The sequence below is a fragment of the Caloenas nicobarica genome, chromosome 8, assembly GCF_036013445.1.
Source record: "Caloenas nicobarica isolate bCalNic1 chromosome 8, bCalNic1.hap1, whole genome shotgun sequence".
In the NCBI taxonomy this organism is placed as follows: Eukaryota; Metazoa; Chordata; class Aves; order Columbiformes; family Columbidae; genus Caloenas; species Caloenas nicobarica.
Genome location: NC_088252.1, coordinates 6,358,315 through 6,385,944, shown reverse-complemented (window position 1 = coordinate 6,385,944; position 27,630 = coordinate 6,358,315). Strand labels below are relative to the sequence as shown.

Here is a 27,630-nt window from a genome sequence, read left to right as displayed (position 1 = left end):
CTGCTAAACATAGCACAGGAAGACTTCCTTTTCCCCTCCTCCCCACCCCACGCACGGCTGACAGCTACATTTATCAGATTCCCACCCCTGACTGTTAAAAAAAGAAATTAGCTTCCAAAATGAAAATCACCTCCTTCCACAATGTGAATAGTCATTCATGCTAGTTAAGATGTAAATCTATATTCATCTCTAGTTACCTGCATGACACAGACTGAACCTAAGAGCAAGTTTTGAATATAGATCTTTCTAAAATAGACTCACAAAATGAAATTCTTAGAATAAAATCTTAGTTTTATTGGTATCACCATTTGCTTTTTTAGTTTGTCAGAGGCAACTGAGTTTCTCTAACAAATAAAAGAATGGTCTGTTGCTGGAGTTTGTCTGACAATATAAAAACCAGAAATACAACACTAATACTTCAGAATCCTGCAGAAACTGTCTTTAAAAAAACCCAACACCCTACAAAAATGGATCAGTTCTAAACTGCAAGCTCAAAGTACAAGCCTTTAGAACCACAAGTGCTCTTCTTATAGACCTTATCAGACCATGGAGAATAAAATTTACAGTCTTGTGTGCCTAAATTTAGATTTTTAAAAGCGGATCCAAAATTCTGACTCAGCCTACATATTTCAGCTGTACATACTCCATTGAGTTAGAATATCAGGCTATAAAACAGGGAAATTTTAATTACATTAGTCCAGAAATAAAGGAATAGTTGAAATCATCCTGCCATTGAACTAACTGCAGGCAACAAGGAGGGCATTAAGTAGATCAGCTCATCAATAATGGAACAGGGAGACTTTCCACACTAAGTAGGTCAGTGGTACATATTTCCATTTTACCCTTGGATAGTCACTCAGCAGCCTACTCACAGTGAACTCAGCCTTTCTCTTCTTACCACTGAGACTTCAGCATCACAAAATTTACCAAATCCTCCCAACCCCGTTGAGGACTCGTGATCTGAAAATGCAGGAGGATTGAAGCTGGACAATTGAAGGCTGGCAGCCAGGATGGCTGTGATGAGAAGCGCGCTGATATTGCTTATTCTGGATCAGCTGCAGGTGTGTAAGGAAACAGGCCTGTGTGGCTGCTAAAAGGTACAATTCTGCATAAATCTAATCCTGATTCTCTGTATTAAGTGGAATGCCTCCCATCAACAGACATTACAGAGACTGTTGCAAATCCACGGAGATTTTTCCAGGGATTTGAGTGGGTTCTAAACATGACTAAAACATAACATTTTGTGATACTTACATGAAACAATACTGATTGCTCTGTTACTTTTGGTTCTTTGACTAAGAAAATACCAACAGAAGAACAGAAATGCACTATTTTGGAAGTCCCATTTTTCAGTAGTGGCTGTAACAAATGCATTGAATAATTTCAGTTAAAAGAAACTTGCTCCTTCTTCCTCTTTTTCAAATTCTTGCCAAAGGAATATAAGTAGAAAGCTGCCCAGCCAGCCTACCAGATACTTGCTGAGTGTGTGCTGAAAAACTTTCAAAGCTAATAAAAAAGGAGCTGTCCAGTTCAAAGTCAATATCACCCAGCCCTGCATGAGAGTAGCACAAGTGGAAATGCAGAAGCAACTGTCTATTCAAAATCCAGGGCAACCATGACATCTAATACCTTTAGTAAGAATGCTGTTGATGAAGAGAAATCTGCAACAGGATTCTTGCTGGTTACATTAATAACCAGCCAGGAGATCTGATAGCCAAAGACAGTGTAGAAAGCCAAACAGATTATTATGCCTGAAAAGATTTAATAGGTGTTATTTTTACTGCAACCAAACTAAATAGGAAAAGCAAAATCAAACAAACTTATTATTTCTCTGGGACTACCCAGATGGTGACATCTCAGTGTGGCACACCACACATAGGAGGATTGAGGGATTCAATAACATAAAAATTATAGAGACCAGATATTAGTCAGTCTGGTAATTTCAACTGTTAAATAACATTTTTTATTTGGATTAGTGTGGGCACTAGCTAATACAGAACACATCAATTGTTCTCTATTGATAAATTTCACTGATAGTAGCATAGTTACACTCAGAGAAAAAAAGTCCATTCTCATCTCCTAAATTATACAAAACATTCCTTATTAGTTCTGTTAAATCAAAACATTTATTGGAAAATACGTCCTAAATTAATAAATACTCTGGAATATAAAACTTTTAAGTCTAATATATTTGCCACCCCAGGGCACTTTTCATTTGTTCTCCTCACTCTTTTTAACTGAACAAGTCATTTAAGTGAGTAATGAAAATAATCTTACTGTGCAGCTTTTAATCTATTATTCAACAGCTAAAAAGAAAGTAAAGATCACCCTTTCTATCAATAATTCAGCTCCAGTGCTAATGCAGCCATTCAGCTGCCCCCCTCACCAGGGCCTCATAACATTTTTAATGCTTAGGCTCTTTGTTAGGAGGTCAAATGTGTGAATTGAGGTTAGAAACACAGTTACCAGGTGTAGGGAGGTCAACTAAATATTCCCATTGCCAACAAAACAAATTAGACTGGCAGGATTGTAAAAGGAAAACTGCACGGTAGGGTCCTCAATGCTGACTTTGCTGAAGAGCAGGTAAAGTCCAACTGCCCTGGCTGGTGAAGAACATGGAGCTCTGGGCAGTCCCAGTGAAGCGCTGAACACACCTCAGCCAGCTTTGGCTGATGGTGCGAGACAGTACGCGTGATCGTTCAGCCTCTCCTGCAGTTACTGTTAGTTTGTCCATCTGGATCCAAGTCCAGACCGTGGGATGGGTGTTCTCTCCAGAGCATCACAGCCAAAGGTCAGGGATCTGATGACAGCGGTGTTTCCCTCATAGCCACATTTTTACTGGTTTGGGTGGTACTGAAATTTGGATACCCATCACTAAACCTCAAACCTGGACCAGATCTCAGCATCTATCAAGTCTTCCTGGTCTGTTTAGCTTTGCTTCCAGAGAGGCATTTTTAGAGAATTGCTCTTCAAACACCACAACAGTTTTTAAAGCCCCAGAAGTACAGAGGGCTTCTCCAGTCTACCTTTCCTGCACTTGCAAGAAAAACAAGCACTTAGTTAGCAAGGCTTTTTCATCTGCTTATCAACCTCTTTGAGAGAGTAATTTTCTTTAATAGTACAGTTGTCTTCTTTGGAAAAGATTAGTCTGTCAGGAAGTCTCTTCATGGGGGCTGCACAACCTCTGAGCTCAGACAGGACCATCTCCGCTCACAGATGACACAGAAAACTCTATGAACTTTTAGACCTCCTAGACCTCTCCCAAGAAGCAGTGCATGTGAGCCTGGCATCAAGAAGCTGCTATGATCCTTGCATGCCTTCCCACTCTGTCAGACAGAGGGTTCTGATACAGAGATGGGACCCTTCCCACGTGTTCCTGGAATAAAGTATTCCTCCCCCAGTATGAGAGGCTGCCCCAGTCAGTGTCATTCCTCTGCTGAAGGATTGACAAGTTAGCTGAAGTTCTGAAGTAGAAATGGTTCCATTTTATTTTTACCTGTTTGAAACCTCAACATGACCCAACACTTCATATGACTGAAAAAGTGAAGGATTTCCCTTATTTCACAATGGCTCAAAATGAAGCCAACAAAATTCTACACAACTCTTGGCAATTTCTCTCTAGCTCTATTTCTTGCTGTCTGGCCTTCTGCAGTAAGAGGAAGTGAAATTTGTTTGTTCCTAAGAGTGTAAGCATTCATTTTAAACCTGGAATTATTCCAGATAGAAGATTAGGCTTGTTCCTCTGTGTGTCACATCATTGCTTCATGTAGATTGCCACTCCAGTGAAGCTTAGCAAAAGCTTATATAGATCTACATAATGGTTGCTTACTACCCAAACAGTATCACAATAATTTGCCGTATAAATACACTAAGAGGTAAAAATGAGCAGGACTTTGAAAACTATAGCATCAAGTTTAGTTGACCAGAGAGAATATTCAGACAAGAGTCAATTTCAGTTTTGCAAAACCAAACAACAAAGATCATGTAATCATTTTTGTTCCTAACATGCCCACACATTCCAGACCCCGCTGTCTGACTTCCTTCCCCTTTACTCTCCTTCTCCCCTCATGTTAAGTGCTGTATAAAAAAAGACCAGCTCTGGGGTCTGTACTCCAAAGAGCTAGAAATGTTGTCTAGAAATGATAATGCAAAGCAAACAGCCACAGATGGATACAAACAGATGGTAGAATATAAGGAAACAATGAGACAGCACCAGTCAGCCCATCAGAAGCTGAAATATCATCTGTGTCATCTAGTGTTATCCTAATTTTAGGGATGGACTTCCAAACACAAGAAGCCACATAGGACAAAACATTACATTTCTTCTTTGGAAACATAACAAGGAGACAAAGTAAACTGATATTGTTGACTAATCATAAACAAGAATCATATCTAGGTAGACTGGGATACAACTGACAGGACAGAGATTGGCCTTCAGAAGCCTTGGAAGGGATGTCAGCCACCAGATGATTGACATTATAGAGTAAGAAAAATGAGGTAAATTATGGAAAGCAGCAGATATTAGGGTTATTATAACCAGACAGAAAAATATCATCTCTGTGACAACATTCTGAGTGGATACGAACAGGCAAGACTGTGCTTATCAAGGCCAGAGGAAAGGGAAATTTTGATACCTCGGAAGCAAAATGAACAGAACCTGAATTAGAGCCTTAGTCATATGGATAAAGGGATTTTTTTCACAGAATAGACCAGATGCAGACACAGTCTGGATGTGAGAACAGAGAGAGAATTTTAAGTCAAAGAGCACTGCAGTGACTTGCAGGATAGTGGGCTGTACACAGCAAAAGAAAGGGAGTTGGCTCAGGAAAATTAATTGCAAACATTCTTAGGCCAGTTTTGTACTTACTAATGATTGCTAGGGTCTTGTTTGCTGACCCTAGCTTTAGCAAGTCAGCAAATGTACCACAGATGTGCAACACAAAGATGACAGCGATTCACTGCAATTGAGACTGTGCCTGCAGACACAGCCAGCTTGTACTTAGCAATCAATCAATGAGCCAGATGAATTTGTAACACTGCTAACTGCCTGTAAATTATATCTTTTTTTTAAAACTGTAGAGTTCGAGAGAGACTGTATTGCATTCATTACCATTTCAATCAACAGCAGCACAATGCAGCACTGACAAAATTCAAATGACTATCGACTATAAAAAATCTGAAAGGCTTCATGATAGCTAGGGGAAGAGATTATTTACAGACTACTTTATTATAGGCTTCCTATTTGGTAAAGACTTTACACATGTGAACTTGTCCCATACGTCAGACATAGGTCTGTGCAGGCGGCTCTTCCATAAAGAGCGATAAGAAAAGAAATAAGGGTGGGGAAGGCATAATAGAAGCATGGAAAATTGATTTTCAGGCTGTCTGTGACCTTGACTTAGAGGCTGAACGTGAGCTGTGAAGCAGACAATGAGGATGCGAGCAAGCTGCAGACAGCAGAACTGCAAACTTTGTTTGGAATCAGAGATTACAGACAAATTCTGACAGCCTGATCCTGCCCCCATAATCAAGTGTACTAAGCATGTGATGATATTTTAACTTATAGTTGGGTATTTATGAAAGCACAACAGGGCTCAGACACTATTTCTCTCAGAGGGAACATTTAAGAAGGATGTTATTCAAGTTACTTGTGATTAGAAAAAAAAAAGGAAGATAAATTCCTATACAATATATCAGTTATTTTATCACATCGCCATAATTCCATTTGTTCACACGCTCATGAAATACTCCCACTAATTAATCTTCTGGTCTGAATTTTTTTTAGGATGGGTCTGCAGCCATGAAAAGATTCAAAGATAGAATGTGTTCATGAGAGAAAAACACTTGGTCTTTGATAAACTACACACAATGCAGTTAATAAAGGCAGGGAAGTGTGTCTGCCTAACATTTGCAGTTTGTCTCTGAATTATGGGGACAGATACAAACTGATCTGAACAGCTTGTTCAGAACTGCAGAACAACCAGGGAACACATTATCACTACATGACCATGTTCCTGTCCACGTTGAGGGCTTTGTCAGCACAGGTATTATGTCTCATAACATTATGCAGTATATTATGCTGGCACAGCATTCTAAGGCAGATATAGCTTATAACAGAAAAAAAAATTTTTTACAGTATAACTTCTTGATTCTCTGGGAGCGACAAGTCTTTTTTTTTTACCCAGGTGGCTTCTGGCAACATTGCTCTTTGTCAGGTCACATCCCAGCGTGCTGATCTGCGCACAACTGTGTCGTAGCAAAATTTATAGTACAGCCCTGGCCTTTGAGCTATGGAGGAATCTCTGGCTCCACCTAGAAAACATTGCTGTGGCTTCTTAAGGCCTCTAGAGTGGCATATAAAGGCTGGCCAAGGACAGGGAGTATGCACTGGATCTCTTCCCTGTCTAAAGCTCATTCTGACTCAGGCAGAGAATTTGAGGTCTACAAGCAAGCAAAAATGCACAGTGTTCAGAGATATAATACTACATAAAAGACCGATTTACAACATCAAGGTCTTTTGGCCCTTGCACAGAGCTCCTCTGAACCCATGGGGCACCAGCACAGCTGCACTCATTCTGTGTGGGTGGGCAGTCTTCAGATGGACTGAAATCCAGCCTAGTTGTGCCAGAAGTATTGGAAGTTTCCTGAAAAATGTGCTTCCGAATAGAAGTCATAGTCCTTATTTTTGAAAGTGTGCAATAGTGTGCTCAAGGCACTATTCAGAACTGATACATGCCCTGAGAAACTGAGGGGACAGGGAAATGAAAGCCCTTCCTGCATTTTTTTTTCTTTTTTTCATTGGGCTAATTCATTATTACAGTATTTTAAAACCATGCTTTTCACGGAAAGGGAGTTTCTGAATACCTCCATGGCAGACCACTGAAGTAGATTGCCTGTCTCGTTTGTGCATGCTACTTATGATCAATTCTGTTCTACTAATCAGCAAATCTTCTAGGCAGTGAGGCATTTTTTTGCTATTTTACTGGAAAGATTTTTTGTTGTTGTTCCAGTAAAACTGAATTTTCACAAAGAATATTTAAACTTTTGAATAGTAGTATTTTCCCCATCTGAAAATCATTCTGTCAGAAAATTCCCAGCTAGCTTCTAATCTACACAACCAGCTGAAGCAATTAGCTCTGCGTGATAACGTTAAAGCAGAGCTATTAAATAACCTTGGCATCAAGGTTATGACAATTCAATGGCCAGGCTAGACAAAGAATGCTTCAGGGCGTTCTCTCATGGTAGAAACAGCTCCTGCACAGAGCCTGCCTCAATTTCCCTTTCCTGGTGCCTACTTAAATTAAGTTCTTTTTTTTTTTTTTTTCCAATTTTCTAGGAGGGAGCATCAAGGTCTCTGTTGATCTCTTAAATGATACTGTTCTTAGGCTTCCAGTCCTGACTTCCTTGATTTAGAATCTCATCCTGTTCCTCTTCAGCTGCAATCACCAGGCTTTTCTCCTAGCTTGGGGAGTCCACATTAGCCCAGTCTTCCTTCAGATACATGGTTAACTTCACTCATCTAATCACTCCCAGTTCTGAGGCTGATAACAGACATATCTTTATCCCAGATGAGAGAAGGAGAAAATTTATAATGGAAGATTCTTCATCCTAGACCCTTAAGGGACTGGTGGCTCCACGTTCTAACTTGCCCCTGACAATAATAGCTCCCAAGACACTCTATATCAAAGGCTACATCAAATATTTTAAAACAGATTTCCTTAGGCACATGAGCAACTGATCTTGCAAACATCCCTTCTGGCCTTAAAGGGCCAGTATTCTGCTGCAGTGACCAAAAGACTAGAATATGTTCCTTAGGTAACCTCTAGAAAACTGTACGATGCAAAAAGAAAAATAACAAAAAAATTCAAAGCACATAAAACAAGGTTTAGAAATTCAACTGATAAAAGCCACAGCAGAAACAAAAAAATCTTCAAATGTGCTTGTAGGAGGAAGGAACTGAGAGTCAGGACATCACTGAGACTATCCCACAGTTTTAATTTGCAGGTAAAGCTGAGATATCATGAAAACTGCATCATAAAAGGGAAGCTGCTAGAAAGCACTGATTAATTAAATCATTCCAGTAAAGGCTGGGTTGATACTCGCCCATAAATTCTAGGGAATCTGCAGATGAAACGACCAAGCTGCCTAGGAAATATTAAAAAAACCAGACATTCTACCAGAGAACTGGACTTAGGTGTAAGGATGGCGACCTCGAAAATTCCAGGACCGACAGCACCTGCCAGATCTGTCACCCCGCTGCAGCCCCTTCCGTGCAGCGCCTGGTACCGCTGCTCTGCTGTGCCACCTCGTGCTCGCCAGCTCTCAACACACCACGTCACAAAATCAGTTAACTGCACAAGTAATATAATCATTAAAGTCCTTCTAGCTTAAACTTTCTGAGACCATAATAATGTACATGGCAGTCTATGCCAGGTGACACAGCTACAAACGGGACACATGAGCGTGGAATGCTGCACTATCGAAATCCTTTCTGTATTCTTGTGAAGGTCAAGATGCTCACAGATGTTTTAATGTTTTTCAGTGATTACAGGCAAAGCTTTGAGTGCATGGCAATTCAGCTTGTCAGGTGAGATCTGCGTGGTGGACACTTCTCACAAATGCTACCAAAGCCATTGTGTTGTCTCCTGTCCTTGTCCTCTGGGCTGTCAAGAAGCATGTCCCAGGGCCCAGAGCAGGGGCCACACATTAACAACTTCCATATCCTGTTTCTAGCTCTGATGCTGACATATAGTATTTTGAATAAGCAAATCACTACCCTGAGTCTTTTACTTACCTCACTGTAAAATGGATATGACATTTATTTCACCATAGTGACAAGGCTTTAGTGTGATTTTTCACAGCAGATGGGACTTTAGAGACATGCAAACTACATTACTTTAGTTGACAGAAGCTGACAGAAGCACCTCTCTGAAGACAGGACACACACTGGGAGCCTAGCAGAGTACATTCAACAGAAGGAAGTCACAGCAATCCAAACAGCTCACAAAAGCTCTTGCACTTAGCAGCTTTCTGTATCATATTTCCAGGCACATGCTAAACCTTTTTGCTTTTTTCAAGGACTGCCAACAGCCAGGTTACTTGCCGATTTTCAGGTGCCAAAACTCTCGTTTTTGGCAAGCATCCTGAATCACTTGGGGAATGGCAAAGAAACAATGCTTGTTAGCAAAAAAATCTTAGGAACGACACAACTCAGGAATCCACGTGATAAATTCCTCGCTGCAGTCGACCTGGACTCATCAATCCTGGCATACAATGGCCAGCCACAGAAAGATATTTATTAGTCTAAAATACTGCACAAGGACCCCACTGCCTGAAGCTGCTATAGCAGAGCCACCCAGAGGTAACGTACCCCGGGTCTAGAAGCCGAGATCAGCCACCAGGTGTCAGAGCTCCCCTGGCAGTCCTGCCGCTTGGCTCCAGGGGAATCCTGCACCGCATCGGGCGCTGGGCACGCTCCGGCAGATTCAGGCTGTACTGCACACTGCTAGAGGTGGGGGAAATTGGTTCATCAGTCACTTTTAACTCACGGAAAAACAGCTTTCAGATCAAGGAAAATAAACTGTAGTAAGCCTATGAATATCACAAATTCTTGTGCTAGCGTGACAAGTATCACTGCAGTATTTGTGTTTGGGATTCTCGAAGGATTAGGCCTCCTTGCTGCTTGGGAAGTGTGCCTGGGTCAGGGAGCAGGCAGGAATGCAGCTGTTCCCAGCCATTTCACATGTGGGCACAAACTGGGGAGACATTTATGCTACTCTCTAGGGAAGCTGACAGACTGGTTGTGCGCAGGAGACCCTAGCATGAGTTTCCGAGTAAGAATAACCACTTCAGCATCGAAGGAGTACGGAGCTGTCTTCCATTTATATAAACTGAAATGTAAATAAAGACAGCATGAGGACAATAACTGTTGGTTTTTTTAAATTTTGAGTTTGCACTGAGAACATGCTAAGAGTGAGTTCCTGATGATACAGAGGTGACTTTGGTGAATGTGTCCCCTCACGGGGACGCCCTGCCCTGTTCATCAGGAAGGCTGTTCTGCTCGGCTTGCCCAGTCACATTTCTCTTGCCTGCTCCTCACACTGGGCAGATGTTAGCAGCTGGCACGAGGGAATCGGGAGTGCAGCAATAGCCATACTCTGAATTACATCTACAAGAGCTTGCAAGTCTCACTACACCAGGGATGTACCTTCCAGCTGATCCGATATTATTTTTCAGGAGTACCTAAGGCAGGTCCTTCGCAAGAACTGTCTGTATTCTTTCCTCTGTTGCCTCATTCAACATCTAATCCTGGACTTCTTTAAATTAGTGCCTTCCAACCCATGAAACAAGTCACTTAGGTGAGCTCTGGAAAAGGACACTTGAACAACACCAGAAAGAAATAGATCTGGTTGTCCAAATCTGTTTGCTCAGTTTTAGTGTTGCTGCTGCCTGAGTGAGCAGCAGAGACAGAGATGTCAGAGGAAGACAACAGGAGAGCATCAAAGAAAGGGAAGGCTGAGAGGTCTGGGCTGGGTAGGGGGACAATGGGAAAGCTGCAGTTGGTGGGAGAATACTAAAGCCAAACAGAAGTGATTGCAGATCTCCACCTTCAGTTCATCAAGGTGAGGTTCCTTTGCAAAAATGCTGGGAAACTGCTGAGCTGCAACACTAGGACAAATCATCAAAAAATATAACCACATTTTTAGGAGTGCTGAGGGCTCTGGGGATTGCTTTACTTATCTCGTGAATATTCAGAAACTTAATGACAAAACTGCTAAAAAGACACTTGCAGGTAGATGAGGATGACATTTGGTACAAAGTCAAGAAGTTACTCTAGCCTTGTTTGTCCTCTCCAGCATGGAAGGCGCGTTTCCTATTCCACCAAGAGCTATCACACGTAGCTTTGAAGTGCACAGTGCAACTGCGTCGCAGCTTGGAACTTGAACTTTGAAAATGGGACAAAATAAGAGTGAGAGCTGATATCTGGCTTGGGGGGAACTCTCTTAATTTCTTGTGCCACAGCTCAAGGCAATGACACCATTCACAGAATTTTTACCCTTTGCTCTGTAAGAGTATTCCCAATGCGTGTCATGGCAGCAGATACCTTGATGTCCATTAAGTAACAGATTTACTCGTGTTCCAAGAAGAGATGGATTTTGATGCCAAGCACTGCAGTATTCTGCGAGTGAAACACTATTTACTTGAATAAACAAACCAGGAAATTCTCATCATTGCAACCAGGGCCAGATTAGCAATCTGATGGCAGCCAGTTTCTATTTCTGGGTTTACTTATTTTCCTTTGTTCACTCTTCCAACAATATACTGTTAAATAAAAACCAGAAATAAATATGTGAACACTTAAACTGTTTTTTGCTTATAATGCAGGTGCAACGCTGAAGAATCCACTTGCAGATACGGACGCTGCCCCATATCTGTAATATAGCATGACATAGTGCCCTGACCTTACGTCGATGTCAGACTCAACAAGGATTTCTCTCTAGAGATCCCACCAGGGGTGTTGGAGGAGAAAATCATGCTGATCTGTCTAACTGACTAATACAGTTAGGAGCTCCTGACAACCACACACCCCTGAAACCATGTTTGCAGATGGGTGGTAACTAATGCCTTTTTTTTTCATTTTCTTTTTTTCTTTTCTTTCTTTTTTTTTTTTTTTAAGAAAACAAACAACCAAACAACAACAACAAACCTTCAGCAGGATTTTGAAAAAAAGTCATGCCACGAAGAAGGTTTAAGAAAAAAAAGATAGCATATTTCTGTCACATTGTGCCACACAACAACTGAAAATACCACTATATTTTTAAGATATAGGTACATGCAGAATGAGCATTCACTTGGGTGGTTGTTACAAGGAGGTAAATTTTTTTTCCATTGTACTAATTTTTCTTGAATTTTATAGAAATGCTTTATATATTTTATGGTAACTGTTTAACCATCTTAAAGCAACAAGGTTCTAGACTGCAGATTACATTAATATGGCAAGATTTACTTCCTGGGGAAAGGTATTTTGTAAACATATAAATAAAAATATCAGGAAGCATAATATAGCATGCCCTATGTCGTCCAAAGAGATGTATTTATCATGTAGCAGAAATGGTGAATAGGATAAAGAGGTATACTTGAAAATCACCATCAAAAAGATAACTTCTTTGATTCTGTTTTAAAGGAGAGAAAACATGCTGTTTATATCCACGATAACAGATGTACTTAATCTTATACAGAGTCTTCTTTTTCCAGCTTAAAAACTAGTTCCAAAGTAGTAGGTAGATACGTCGTTAACCCAGGTGGCTGTTTGGTTTTGTGGATTTTTTTTTTGTTTGTTTGTTTGGTGTCTTATTTTTTCTTCCTCTGCCCTTCTCCCTTTAAGTCCTACTCATCTGTCAGAGCTACCCAGTCCCTGCTGCAGCTTTTATTATTAATAAAAGTATCCAGATCTCTTCTCTTGTGGCCTCTGCCTTTCCACAGAGAGAAGCAAACAGTGTCCCTTTGCAGGACTTCTTCTGCCCTCCTTACTGCCTTTAAAGCTGGGCTCTGTGGCACTGTGAGTGCCCTGAGAGTGGTTTCCTCATGACACAAACCACAGGAAACAAGCGCAGAGAGGGAAGATGGGCTTTTACTACTTTTTTGCAGGCCCAGCATCGACGCACAAAGCCCACAGTTTCACATGCACACTCTTCTGCCGGGGGCAGCTGGGAGGCACCCAGATTTACAAGCTACCTGCAGCTGTCGAGATCTAGTTCTAGCAGTAAGAGTATTGCACTCGGAGATTCAAAGGTCCTGGGCTCAATCCAGGCTGCCCAAAGAACAACTGTGGATCTGCATTACACACCACGGAAAAAATGCCTATGGGCAGTCTATTCTAGTACTCCCCGCATGACTGGTAGTGCAAAGTTGGGGAAAGCTCAAAAATCTTCAGGGCTTAATCATTCTCCATTTAAAGAGCTAACGGAAAATCTACTTCCTCAAGATCATATTGAATAATGTGTTTACCAAGATCAGCTGTAAACTAGTTTGGAGGAAAATCTTTAAATTAAACTTATTCTATTACATGAGCAACATCTCCTTAGGAAATGAAGACGTGCTGGTGAAATGAATATGTGAATATTCAATTTCTCATGCAGTGTGTAGCTGTGAGAACAAGTTCCTTCAGCCTGCTTTCAGCCTAACCTACTGTCATTCCCCTTCGTTGTTAGATGGCTTTTTAACTTTTAAATGCATAACAGAGAAAATTAAGATAAATTATGAAAAACTTTGCACAGACTTCTGTGGCTACCAAATTTCAGATCAGCTTCTATGAAACTACTCATCTATTTCCTGTCCTGTTTTTACAAGAATGGAATCAGTGACCACTTGTGTCCACACATAAGATCAGAACAATAATTAAAGGAAGAATTATACCTTTGTGCTAAAGACAACCTCCAAAGAGGAAAAAATATTTTTCCCCCATCTTATTGTTTACTAAAATGTAGAAAAATATTCTGGAAAAAAATATTGTTTAAAAGCTATATTCTGCTAAAGACACCAATTCTTGACATTCCTTCTTTCAATGCAGAGTTCACTGGAGTTTCAGAGGTGTTTTGAGAACTGCCAGCACATAGACCAGGTGCCCCAGTATCCTTAATAAAACCTCACTTACTACTTTAAATGGAGAGAACACTCACCACTTTACAGAACTGGAGTGTAAATAATCTCATACTAGTAAAAATGTCCGGAAAAAGTGTAGGAAGAAATATCAGACCCACGAACTGTCAGGTAAGTGTTACTTCCAAAAGCAAAGTATTGAAAGGGCATTCAGGTATTCCAGCCAAGTGTAAGTGATATGAACTTAGCAACAACTCCTAGAGTAATATTTTGCTTCACTTAGAATATTTCATTGTTCTAAGTAAGCTGGAGTGTTTGGTGGCAAGATATTGTAAATGCTTATGCTTTGCAGCAAATGCACAGGATGCACAATAAAGTTGTAGGCAAACTGAGGGATATTTAAGAGAGAACTATGTTACATATTCTAGCTTCTACTGAGAAGGATAAAGACCAGTGGCTCTCTTGGATGGACAACATACACACGTGGTACATACTCACATGTATGCATAATGAGTCTGTATAGGCACCTAAAAAGAGGCTCTGTGCAAACTTGTTAAGTTCAAGAATGGAAGAAATCTGAAGCAAGTACTGTTTAAAAATCCGAGTTTTCAGTACACAGATGATTTATTATGTAACTAATACACATGCATTTATATGCTGTTTAACGTATTTTAACTATTTTTCATATATGTCATATCTGATGTACATATGCTTTATATATTACATTTTAGTTACCATATTCTACATTACATATTAAAGTCACTTGGAGTCTATGTTATGTGTGGTCTTTAATCAACATCACTTCAGTATTTTACACAACATTAACAAATCACTGTTTTCCAACACTGCAAATTTGTTATTCATTTAAAAAACCCCTACTGCTTATGAGGATTTGTTTTTTTAAATCCCCAATCTATATCTGAGGCTTATAGAGGCAAAATTCACTATTTCTCTAATTCTTCTCCTCTGTGTAGGAGAACCTGGCTCATCACTCAGTCAGCACTGGGAGAATCAGAATACTGAGATCAAAACACTACCTAGTGTAATCTTACTCTGAGGAAGTTAGTAGGTTATCAAGCATATGTAATTCAGAAAGTGGATTAGTTTCTAAACATAGGCACTTACTGTGTCATGTTTAAGGAGAAGTTCTGGCCTCTCTGAGGAATTAGTCCTGATTCAATTATTTAACAAAAAGCTCATCCTTACCTTCTACAACATGCTTTATAAATTAGCTGGTCGACTTCTTGAAGAGAGTACTAAGTTCCAGGCACATCTTAAAGTGTCCCATCTTCATAAGTCTTAACTGTCTGAAGAAATAAAGAAAATAAATTAAGAGTTAAATCTGGCATAAGAGAGCACAGACTAGAGTTTGAAGCTTATACTTCAAAAAAACAATAGGATAACGATACATCATTTTTAAGCTGAAAAAACACACTTCTCAGTTCAGTATTCTGTAGCTATGTTTTTAAAATATCTATATAGCTCTCAGATCTATAAATAATGCAATACAAGCTAGCAGAAAAGTTACGTCAATTGTTACCACAAAGGGACTATTCAAAAGAAAATTGTTACACTACCATAAAGCTATTGTTAATTGACATTCTACCATGGTTTCAGATTCATTTACATCCAGACATACAGTGCAAGTGCCGCCTGAATTTCTATTTGCATTATAGGATATTTTCTAACCTGGGAACTCTAAACTGACTCTGTGTGGTGCTGATCACCAGCATTTCCACTTGAAAGTCAGTGAGTACTCAGGGTGCTAAGCAGGTCCCTGAATAGTAACTTCAGTCATATTGTTTAAATGGATTCAGTCATAAGCATCTGTCACTCAATTACAAGGACTTTTTAAAGCAACGACTTGCTTAATGTTAATATGATTGTAGCCATGCATTAATGCTCTTAACAAGAAAATTGCAGACAGGGAAAGAAGGCCGGTCTTTCCACGATGGAACACCAGTACACTGAAAGCTGGTACAACCTGGAATGCAATAGTAATCGCTCGAAGGCAAGAAAGTACTAAACCACCCATTCCTGTCAGTGGGCCTGTAGCAGGAGCTGAGAACCCTCATCACCTCGAGAATCGAGGAAGGCAATGCCAGGCAGCATAACAAAAATGAGAGGGCCACAATACGGTTGACAATACATTAAGAAGGAGAACCTTTCTTAATGCCATCTGGAACAAAGACACATTGCTGGGATTACAGGAATGAGCAGAACGCCAGGAAACATGCGCTTGGTGACGCAGCAGCTGACAACCCACGGTGCTCTTACCCGCTGCCTGGAGGGGCACAGGCACTCGGGGCAGACACCGGGTCCGGGCTGTCCCAGTATTCGCCTGGAACCAACTAACCGGCATCCTTTCTGCTCCTCCAAATTCACCTGCGCGGCCGCTCTTCCCGCCCGCGCCCCCGCCCCACGGGAACGACCCGGGGCTGTGGCTGCGCCGCCGCCTCAGCACTCTCGGCGGAGCACGTCCCGCCCACCGCGGGGCTGCTCCGAGAGGGGAGCCGGCGAGCCCCACCGTGGCGTGGTGGGCCCGGGTGGAACGAGAACCGCGTCCCCTGGGGGCTGTGGAAGGGCCTGAGGCCGCCGACTGGTGTTTTCCGCCCGGCCCTCGAGGGGGGACGCAGCCCCAAGATGGCGGCGCTGGCAGCAGCCGTGCGGTGCGGCCTCGGGCCTCGGGTGGAGGTGGATTGTTCTGGAAGGCCCCGAGCAGGGCACAGCGCTGGATGGGGTGAGGCTCTTGGGGTGCAGGCGGCATCTGTGGGGGCACAGCCTTTTCAGAGATCCCTGGGGATCTGCCGGCAACTGAAGGGCCCTGCCCTGGTGTGCCCAGGGTTGGGGCATGAGGCCTTCGGAGTGGAGCAGCCTGGGAGACCCTGAGGTAAAATGGGGTGAGTAAAATGGAGCTCGCAGGCAGAGCCTCAGCGATGTCTGTGAAAACCTGCTCGCTTTCCCCCCTCTCCCGTGGTGTATAGAGCAGAGATTTCCAGGCTAAAACAGAGAACAAAACATGTATTTACTATCACTCCTCCTCACCAAACCCTAGGGCACGTTTTATAAGCGAGGAGCCAGGATGAATGCTGGAGCAGGTGGCCAGAGGGCTCCCAAAGACAGTGATGCTCACACGGGGTGTTTACATCCTGCTCTGAACTAGAATAACCTCTTCTGTGCCAAACCACAAGATGCTGGTTGAAACCTGAGCTGAACTTCCGTGATGATCAGAGAAGCCTGGTTAACTTTCAGCACAGCCACTCTTCATTTTCACACCTCTCCAAACTTGCTGGGACAAGAACCAGATGTATGAGAATACAGTGAGCTATTCTTGGGATGCTGCTGACCCAATCCCAAGCAGCGTGTATCAGAGAGTGTGCTAAAAAAAGGTTTCTTTCTCTCAAAAGATTTCCTGGGTTGTGGATTTTTTGAGGCTTGTGTGGTTCACAAAAACTCTACATTTTTGCCTGTCTACATTTAGCTAAACTAAAGTTGTGAATCCTTTCACATATAGACATTCATATGAGAAAGCCTCGTATATTTAATGCCATCCAGTTTCTTCCCTTAATATAAGGCAAAATGCTGCTTCAGTGCGCACAAAGTTTGCGTATTGCCCAGAACTCAGCATGTAGGGATCTGCCCATCCTGGCTTTTCTCTTGCTGATATCAGTGACATCTCTGCATGCACGCTGGCTGCCAGATTAATTCCAGTGGCATGATTTAAATAGAGTTGTTTTTTGCAGACATTCTTGGTACCATTAATATTAGTGCCAGCTTAAAAGTGTCTGATTGCTGCTGTTGTTGCTGGAGCTAAGTCTGATGAAAGGAGTAATCAATCGTGATAGGACTGAAATGGGCTATACCCCATTTGAAGATTTTATTTCTATATATCGTAAACAGTTTATAGGAGTTTAAAATGTTGTTTATTGCCATTTCAGTGGGCCTTTTGACTGTGTATTAGTAGAGCCTGTGACCATCAATTACCTACCTAAAACCTGCATATATCAGCTACATACATAGGGTAAGTAGTGTAAATATATAGTGAGTGTGTACATATAAACTCAAATTATACTCTGTATGCAACTAGATATTTACTATAAACCAGTTTGAACTTCAATACACAACCACAAGATGCCTATTTAAGCTCTCTGGGCCTTCTGGGGGAACATCAGGGTTGAGCAGCCTTCTGGGTAAAGTCAAGGTCAACTGCATTGCCAGGGCTCGAAGATGTAATTAATTCATTGCTGAAGCCTTTGAAGGTGGAAAGTGTAGTGGCAATGCTGAGTATTCTCTTCCCCACTTCATAAAGGCATCATTGTAGAATGTGGCAAGCAAAGCGTAAGATTTAGACAATTCACTCATTGTGTGACATCAGTTTATCTCATCACTTAAGAAGTTATCTCAGTATTGTTACCAATTTGTCCTTCATTACTGGAATAGCTTCTCAGCTGCATTGCATCATGTTACCTTGTGTCTGCAAATTATGTTACCTCACATTTCAATTCATTAGCTTTAGCAGCTTGGCCCTTCAAAAGTCCAATTCCTCTGAAATTTCTCACAGCTTCTTGTTAGTTTTTAATATGGAATTGTGACAATTTTGATGTTGAACGTATTTGATCTCTTAAATAGCTCAAACTGTAGCTATTGAATGCTATAGTAGTGCTGAATGTATTAACAGTTCAGGGATAGATTGCCCAAGAATGGCAGCAAAAACAGTGGCTTGAAGATTATCAATGTTACTTTCTGATCTCAGTTTGCAGAAGGCCTTCTTATAATATGCTTAGAAATACATGGGAGAATGAAGTGGAGATGAGGATAATAGAAATAAAACCTGTGGAGTGGTTTGGGTGTGGTTTTTGTGTGTGTCTGGTTTTTGGTTTTTGTGTTTTTTGTTGTTTTTTTTTCCTCCAGGGACACACACACACAATTTGTTGGTCTTAAATCTTGGCATGGGGAAGCATAGTCCTATCTAGAGCTCTTGTAAGCAGCTGTTCTTCAGGCTGAGCAGAAGTCAGTAGGGAACTGGGTATGACCTGCCAGGAGCTTACACTCCTCTGGAGAGTAACATCATGCTTCTGCTATGAGTCATTTTGGATTTAAAATAGCAAAATGAAAATCTTGAACCCGTTCTTCTACTGTACACTTTGTACTGAAGAAGCCGAGGGGCTCCGCAATAATTGCGCCTGGCAAGAAAAGCTGTCACCAATATGAATCAATAGTCCAATACAAAACAAAAGGTGGATGTGTGACTACAGGCTGTGGAGGAAAGATTACCTGTCACGGTGGGCCACTAAAATGAATTCTTTATACTTTTATTGATTTCTTATCAAGTTATAATAAAAAAGTAACTATTTGGGAATGTATTTTATCTTAAGACTTTGAAGCCATTTCAGATACTGGACTTTATGAAGATAAGCAAAAATAGTATCTGGGCACTGCATGCAGACTGCTTTTTAGCTCACTTTCTACAAGTCATTCTGATTTTGTTTCATGTTGGAAATTTCTGAAAAGGTGTTGTAGGTAAAAAGCTAACCTGCTAAGGGATAGAAAATGGGACTATAGAAGTGTGATTATCACTGTTTGAGGCAACAGGAAATTATTATGATGAGTAAAGGGATTTTATACTTATAAAAAGATGAGGAAGATTTGGAAGGAATTCGGGACTTACAACTATTTAAAGGCTTTAGATAGTTTTCGGTGCAAATTCAGGAGAACCCTAGTGCTCTAAGGTTGCCTTTTAAATTCCAAAATAGGTGCTCCTACAACTTAGTTATAAAAGCTCTTCCCCTGAAAAAGTGAGAGAGGGCATCTAATCAGATATCAGGGAACATGGAAGTACACCTTTACCTGCATTTAGGTTTTAAAACTGAAGATTAAGTGTGTACAGTGTGATTAATGCAGGGCTACATTCTTTTGGTGTAAATCCCAAGGCATCCACTTAGCACTTACATGGGTGAGCTGAAAATTACCATTTTAACTACAGCAAAGTGTAAGAACTCCAAATCAAGCAGCTTTAAGACTTGGTCCAAGTCTATATAACTTTCCTAAAATTGCTGAGACCTGCTATCATGGCTTCTGCTAAGTACAGAAATGCTGGGAATGTTGGCTATCTGAAGGGTGTGAATGGATCTTATTTTAAGTATGTTTGCACTTACCAGGGCCAGAAAACAGCTTAGGCAGACTTGTCTTTGTTGGTTCATATGTCATTATCCATCTCATAAATGGCAAGAATTTGAGAAGAAATATTAGGGGTAAAAATATCTCATGTAGAAACTTCTTAGTGGTCAAAGAATTGGGAGGCAACAGAAAGATAAAAATAATATGACTTTGCTAGTATGTGACAATGTCATATACTTCAGGGAACAAACTAAGAGAAAGCACCTTAGTAATATATGAAGTTTTCATCTGCATCCACTCATAATTTTAAGCTCAGCTGACAGCATTCTACAAGTTTAGGAGCTAGCTCAATTATTTGCTTCTTGACATTTCTTTGGTTTAACTTCTCCTGTCATGTTCTATATCAAGTGTTCTTAATCGCTGTTTAAAATTGGCAGCAGTGGTGATACGGGCTTTTGGCATGGCCACAACAGCTTTCAAATGAAGACAGTAGGCTACTCATCTCTAGGGACATGAGAACAGGCAAGAGTTGTGAAACTTTCCTGCACATGAACTAGTTTGATTTTATGCTGAGGCATGAGGAGCACTAGCTGGCCCTGGTGCAGAGGAGACCACCACAGGGAGGCGGTGGTAGCTGCTTGCCAACATTGGAAGCTCAATAAGCAGTGCTCTAATCAGCTGCAGGTGGGAAAAGGTGGGTGCTGCTGCTGAGGGTTGCTCAGAAGTTGTGTTATCACAACTTCCTGTGTGGGAATTGCAGGCACGTGTTGTGAGCAGCAGAGGGATACAGCTCAGAGGAGCAAACACTGGGATGCAATTGCTCGAGCCAGCTTGCCTTCAACATCTGTACTCAGGATTGCCTGCAGGAGTAGAAATTATGTTCTTTATTATTACAGCAAACTATCACAGGAACGTTTGCCTCTATAATTCATTGTATTGTCTCTTTCTCAATTTTATGTGAACATGAAAAGAGAGGGAAATAATGGCAGCTCTACCCATCAGATGAACCAGGTGAGCCAGACACCTTGCAAAATATATCAAACAATAGAAATGTGCAGAGTTTTCTGTGTTTCATTTGCTGTGTCTTATAGACAGACTGTATATGGGTGTGTAGCAGCTTTGTTTTTTACCTCTTATATTCTGAAACACCCGTTCTAACAATGCAACGTATAGCTCACTGGTAGTCCTATGAAAATCACTGAGATTAGGTCAAGGTGGTATTTAATATGATTAAAGATCATAAAATTGGATGCCAAGCATTTAATGAATAACTGCCATGTCTGATGCTCAAGAATGGTTCAAGGTGATGGAATTTTGGGGTATTAGATCCTCCATCTGTTAAAAAGGGCAATGTTTCAAGATACTTGAGCTCTTTATTAGTTTTTCAACAGACCACAGTGATCTCTTGCTTTACTTGAATACCCCACTGTGGAGGCGAAATAGCTTAAAGAAAGCAGAACTTTCTGCATGAAGTTACCAATAAAGTTAATCCAATTGACTAAAACCATGTATTATAGTTGTTGATGCTGTTAAATTCTCTTAACTGATACAATTAAACCTAAACCTTTAGGTCCTTTCTAACTGTCACTAAGAGTAGACTAAAGGTCTTTAAAATTGTTTTTAGCGTACAAATTTGAGCTGTCACAAGGCACAGATGAGCTGCTTAATGCTTAACTAAAAATTACTTTGTTAATCTCTTGCATATTTTCTTCATATTTTGGCCTACAGAAGAGCTATTCATTATTTCAAAATATCTTGGCTCTAGTCCATCTGTAAGACCTCATTTATTCTTTCAAAATTTGTAGCATTCAAAAGCTTGGCATCTGCGATATCAGAGACAATGAATTACTGTGTCTAGAAGCCTCTGGAATTAAAAAAGCCCTCCTCCATAAGAACATAATTTTTTTTTTACAGAATCAGGATTTGTTCCGAGGAAGCACAGTTGGCAAAAAAAGTTTTCAAAGATAACAGATTTTTCGTGTTTTTTCTTTTTTTTTTTTTTTTTTTTTTTTCTCCCTCTGAATGAAAAAAGGAGTACTGATGCCGGGAACTTGCTCTTTAAATAAATGGAATCTTTCTCTTCTTTCTTGGCAACGGCAGGAGTATTCTTGTGCTGTATGACAAGGCTAGCTGGTGCTATATTTATCTTGTAGCTGTAGACACATTTGTAAGAGGTTGTTCAATAAGAGAAAGGCAGAGAGCCAATGCAGTTTAATGAAAGTTTGTTTTACCATAGTCTTAACTTTTTGGGTTGGCTTAAAGACAAGGCTGCATAATTCTGGAGGACTGGGCAATGTTATTGATGTGAAATAAAAACTATCCTGAGTTGTCTCTGAAAAGATCAGGGTTTTGTGGAGAAGAGGGAAAGGGCATTTTAAAAATGGAGTTCAATAGATGTTTGGGTGCATCAGCAGAAGAGGAAAAAGGAAGGCAAGAGGGTGGGCAAGATGATATTAATAATGCTGGCAGTAGTGCTGTCCATGAAGAGCTGGACTTGGTACAAATGTATCTTACCCGTTTGCCTGAAAGATACATGAAAGCGAAATTCACTCTGACAGCATACCGGACATGCTGGCTGTTGCTGAAGCTCTGCAAGGTAAGAAATTTTAGTACAAATATGTGAGTTTTTTAATTAACTTCCTATGTGCTTAAAAGACAAATGATCAAAGTCTCTACTGAAACATTTGGTATTTTAATGATATGTTTCATGCAGTTATCTTAAAGGTTTATTATTAAAAGGAGCATTGTAAATATTGGCAGTGTACCCAGAAACAGGTGATCCAACAAGGGAAAACTTGTAGGGGCTACTCATGGAGTACTATACAAAGCAATATCCTGGTAATTGTTAGCAAATTTATCTCTATATACTGTTATGTAGTTGCAAGGGATTATGAGATTATTTTAGGTTAATTTCTAGGTGAAATTTCTTGTAGTGCTCTTCCTTGATTTACATTCATCTTTTGTGTTGGATGAGCAACAGAATGTATTTTAGTCTTGAAAATGTGAACATTATGAAAGTAAAGGCTTGAGGGTTTGGAATGTTTTGTCAAATATAACGGGGAATCAGTTTTGAGGATGTGGTGGGACTTAATTTAAACGTGATCTGGGCACATCTATTTAAAACACTTCAGTGTGTTATTGCATAGGGAAGAAACAAGGCATTGGACCAGGTATAAATGCTACAGTTCATTCCATTTCACCTTGCAGAAAGCTGCTTTAATACTCACATCCAAGTAAGGAAACACTCAGTCCTACAAAAGTGATAGTTTTAAGGTTTTAGATTTAAGCAGAGCAGCACTGAGACACTTGGGCTTAAAATGCTGGTCTTTTTATGCATAGCAATGCTGTATTAGTAAATTTAGAACATGTAATATGTCTTCCTTTGCCTCTATATTATTACATTCAAGTCTTACTCTTCTAGGCATTCAGTTGATGAGCAGATCACCAGATAGATCAAAGCAACATTTGCTGGCTGTTTTCTCTTCTGAAGTGTGTGACAGACAGGAGATACATGATGGTGATGGGTGGAGAGCACAGGTGTGGGGCCAGGTGGTGCCTCAGCAGCAACAGCCCCTCTCCTGCAGGCACCTCTACCCATGTGGCAGTTTTGTGGCAGTAGCTACATCATTTTTTTGCCAGCATAGCTATGCGAAACTGTAACATAAAAATGTAACCTAAACAGTACTAACAGTTTTATCTGTTAGATTGCTAGCTAGTTTTGTTTCCATATATATTCCATATTTGCTGTGCCTTTCCTTTTGCCTATGGGTAGGGTTTTTCATGTGGTGCCAATTCCTTGCGTTAGAGGGCAGATGTAGACACTTTCATGGGACTTTTCCTTGTAATCTTTCTCCTTGCTTACTGCAGGGATCTTTTGAAAGGTTGATGCAAAAAAAAAAGTGAAATATCACTACTATGCAGGGAAGGGGGGACTGACGATGTGTAAGAGAAGAAGCCAAATGCTTGCTCAGCTCCTTCTCCAAGTAAGTCCACACCTATACAAAGTTCTCCATGTGGACTAAACTGTAAATTACTCAGTGTCATTCAGTACTTTGTTTAGATGCATATTTCTGAAGTATGCTATGGTTGCTCTGTTTGTGCATGGATATTATTTCTTAAATGACAGGAAGAGTTATTAAAACAACACAAGCTAGGAGAGGTGCTTCTGTCTGTGATTGTATCTGCTTGCATATAGCATTATATTTGCATAGTGCATATAAATCCTTTGAGTTGGGAAGGAACAATTCATACTGTATGAACATAGAGTGAAGAGAGGTAATGTGGCTTCTGTTAAAATGATAAATTTCTTCAGAAAGCTCTCTGAGAGCATTACAATGCCCCAGCTAAGCTGAGAGGATAACTAAACTTTATTATAGCAACATTAATAATTAATTAATGCTTCTCTCTTGCTGAGCTTTCTTAAAGACTGTTTGGATTTGAGACCCCATTTTCTTATTTCCTGACACTCTTCCATGACTTCAGTCTCTTCCAAGTCCTAATCCATTCAAAAAGTGCTAATTTTTTTCTCCTTTCCCTTCATGAGAACAAAAGCAGCACAGTGTTGCTTTTTCTCAGGTTCTGCAGCTTGGCAGGACCTAGCAAGCCTGCTGTAAAGAGAGGGGAGGGAAGGCCAGCAGCATTGGGATGGTGCTGCTCTGTGACAGAGGCACCCTTTGGTACAGCCAGTGTACATCCCCTGTACCTTGAAATTATTCCAGTTCTCGGCTACAGATAGGGCTCCAGATGCTTATGACTTGGGAAATGTCAGGAGCTCCCTATAACTTGTTATCAGTGCTACCCCAAAGGGCGAAATAGAGTGACGTGGCCTTTCAGTAAGGGGTATGGAGAGAGCCACGTAGCCCGCCCTATCTTCTGCAGGCTGCCATGTGGGAAACTTCTCGCTCATGTGTCCCCAAGGTGGGCTTCAGTTGTTATGGGTCACCACAGCTTGTGGGATGAGAGAAAAGACTGTGTCTTTCTAGAAGTTCCACATGCTACAAAGGTTTTCCTTTCAGTCAGTTCTCCTTTTCAGCCTCCATTTATGAATACCGCACAGTTGCAAGGAAGGGATGATTAGGCACTTGTTTGTAGATGCCTGTGAACAAGTTGAGCTTTTTGCTCTTGTACAAAGGTGCATTTGGCTAAACGTTACAGCTCGTTTGTAGGGGGAGCTTTTCTAATCTTCCATTTATTATCAAAGGCAGTTGTTTTCAAGCAGTCTTATGAAATGGTGACATTCTCCGCTTTGGGCTAACAGGTTTAACACCCAGTAGCTCTTACCCATAATGAAACCCCTTGTATCTACAAGGTTGAGCTTCAAACCCCAGGAGGGCAGGTCTGCTGCCAGGTCTCACACTTGGCCAGTGCTTCCCTAACATTTTTATTACATGTGTTGCTATTGCACACAGGTGGACTTTGGTTATTTTGCAACTACATTTCTTGTGTCAAACTGCACTAGAGTGCACACAGATCGGTGTCTGGTTTCTTGCTTGCTAAACACAGTTTCTCCTCATTCTGTTAGTCCTTCCTATCATAAATCATCTCTTCATTTTCCAGTTAGTGGCTGCTTACCTGTATGGTGTCCAAAGGTACTTGCTCACAAAGAAACAAACAGCTTTATAAACTTACAAAAAGTATTGGAAACAAATTATTAAATTAGGAAAGTCTCCTGTGGGCAATCCCCTCTTTATGTATAAGAATGGTTTATACTGATTCAAATAAGCTGATGCCTTTCTAGCTTAAATAAAATTGTTAAAGAGTTCTGAAACACTTTGAAAGATAAGGTATCCACAAAGGGAGATGGACATCATGTTCCATACTGATTTTGGGTCACACTAACTTTTTAAAACAGTAGTTAATAGGTTAAGCTTGTGCAAAACAGAATAAACAACAAAACACCCTCAAAATAAAAGCAGGCTGTAATTTGGGCTTAACATAAATTTAATTAAATTGATTTTATCTTCAGTAATATCCAAAACCTCTGAATATCAAAATCAAGTGGTTAATGTGTGTGATTTCCCTGTTACTTACTATATGTTAAAGCATGTTCTGTCAGCTGGGATGCTTTTAACAGTCTAAAATCCGTACAAAGGGCAAAATAATGGTGAGATAGATCTGTAATCTAATTTCTTGTCTGTGTGCATACTTTCTGGTACTTGGTTCTAAGGAGCTTCCAACTGCTGTTGCTGCATAATGACTTGAACACTGTGGGCTTGTATATGCTACATAAACCTACCAGAATGAATCCCAAATTAAAGTTGAAAGTACTTAACTTATTGTCCTATGGTTTTAGGGCATAAGGGCTTAATTCTTAGCTATGCAACTGATTTATTGCTCTGTACTCATAATCTTACTGTCCTTGTGTCTGCTTGTTGCCTGTAAAGGGGATAACAAACTTGTTTGATTTTTTTTTTTCTTTAATTTTTATTTTTTACTTCCAATTATAAACATTGTAGGGCTGGATTATCTTTCTGTGTGTATGTGGCAGTGGTAAGGGCAGACTATTCAACAGTAGGGCATGAATCCCCTTTGAGAGGAAAGGGGACCCTGTTTTTCCTATACTGTGAATGAATTTTCTAGCCATTAGGCTGCAATCACGAGGTAGTGTGGAAGCTCTACCTGCTGCCTTTGCCATCTGTTTGAGGAAAAATAGGATGCAGAGAAGTAACTTTTAGCCTTTTCTTATTTGCTGTCTTTGAAAAGATGTTCAGTGAAGGTGTGGCCCCTTTTGGAGATGTCATTTATGTGTTCCATACCTTATTTCTCATCCCAGGATCTACAGACAAAATTTTGGCAGAGGAGGGAGCTGAACATTGATATACATAGTGTGAGACAGGGGCTTAACCACTGGACCATCCTTCCTGTCCTGGTAGGTGGCAGTTGGATCAAAAAATGAAAATATTGCAGTGGGAACTGGCTGGCTCCCTTCACAGTTATTTTCCAGCTACCTTAACATAAGTGTGTGTTTGGAAATTACATGTGGTTTTTTGGTGGTTTTTTTTTTAGTTATTTGATATGCTTACAGAATCTTGCTGTGTCTATAACTCCTCCCTTATAACATTTGAACATGGCCAAATCTCAGCAAAATTTCAGTGAGGTAGAGGTTACAGGGTTGACATCAGGGAGGCAGAGGTGGGTAGTCAGGGAGTGGAAACAGAGACTTCGCTAATTCCCCTCCCGAGGGAAAGGCTCCTGCATAAATTTATCCCTTATTGAACATCAGAAACATCTCCCCACTGGAGAACTGCAGATCTGGACTGAACAGGACTATGTTCGTTCAGCTGCTTGCAGAAATACCTGTTTTCTCAGTAAAGTATTTATTATTTGGCTGTTAATGGACCTGCACTGAAGCTCACTGTTAGCCTTCAGTCCTCAGAGCAAAAGCCAAGAAGTGCAACTTGAGACAACTAAAGAGGGATGTTTTTCAGGAAGCTCCAAACATTCCCTCCCCCCTCCCTTTGGAACGCTGACTTTTTAAGCTGTCTCAGATGGGTCAGCCAGAATACTCCCATCTCCTTTCACTTATTTGGTCAAAACTGCCAATATTTTATTTAGGCTTAAGCTTCTAGGCTGAACTGGATTATTAGATGCACTCAACTCCTAAAACATCATAAACTCTTCTATGGAGCTTATTTTGTTCAGGGGAAATATTTCTAATTCAGTTTTCCTTTAATTTATGCCCAAATTTTCTGGATTCATTTGGACCAGAAATACTGAAGCAACCTGGTTTATATTGGAATAGCACTTAGAGTGCTGGGTAGGACCAAGTGCTGTAGAGAGACAAAGTGATGGAAATAGAAAACAGTGGAGGGAAAATTGGAATGTATTGAACCTGACAGTGAGCTTGGTTCAGATGGGTTTTGCATTCTGGATGGAGAGTTAGTTCTTTATGGGCAATGTAAATCATTCAGCATG

The 27,630-nt window shown here is 40.6% G+C and overlaps 2 protein-coding genes across 2 annotated transcripts in view; both read left to right on the top strand.

Moving 5' to 3' along the window:
* The window catches only part of AMER3 (APC membrane recruitment protein 3), a 37,469-nt gene extending 23,232 nt beyond the window's left edge, over nt 1–14,237 (top strand). The window contains exon 3 of the mRNA XM_065639976.1: nt 11,386–14,237. The gene's annotated coding sequence lies outside the window, so the exon portion shown is untranslated. The remainder of the gene's footprint in view (nt 1–11,385) is intronic.
* A 7,684-nt stretch (nt 14,238–21,921) lies between these two features.
* The window catches only part of ARHGEF4 (Rho guanine nucleotide exchange factor 4), a 225,812-nt gene continuing 220,103 nt past the window's right edge, over nt 21,922–27,630 (top strand). The window contains exon 1 of the mRNA XM_065639832.1: nt 21,922–22,312. Coding sequence (XP_065495904.1) covers nt 22,097–22,312 — 216 coding nt within the window. The 5' untranslated portion in view covers nt 21,922–22,096. The remainder of the gene's footprint in view (nt 22,313–27,630) is intronic.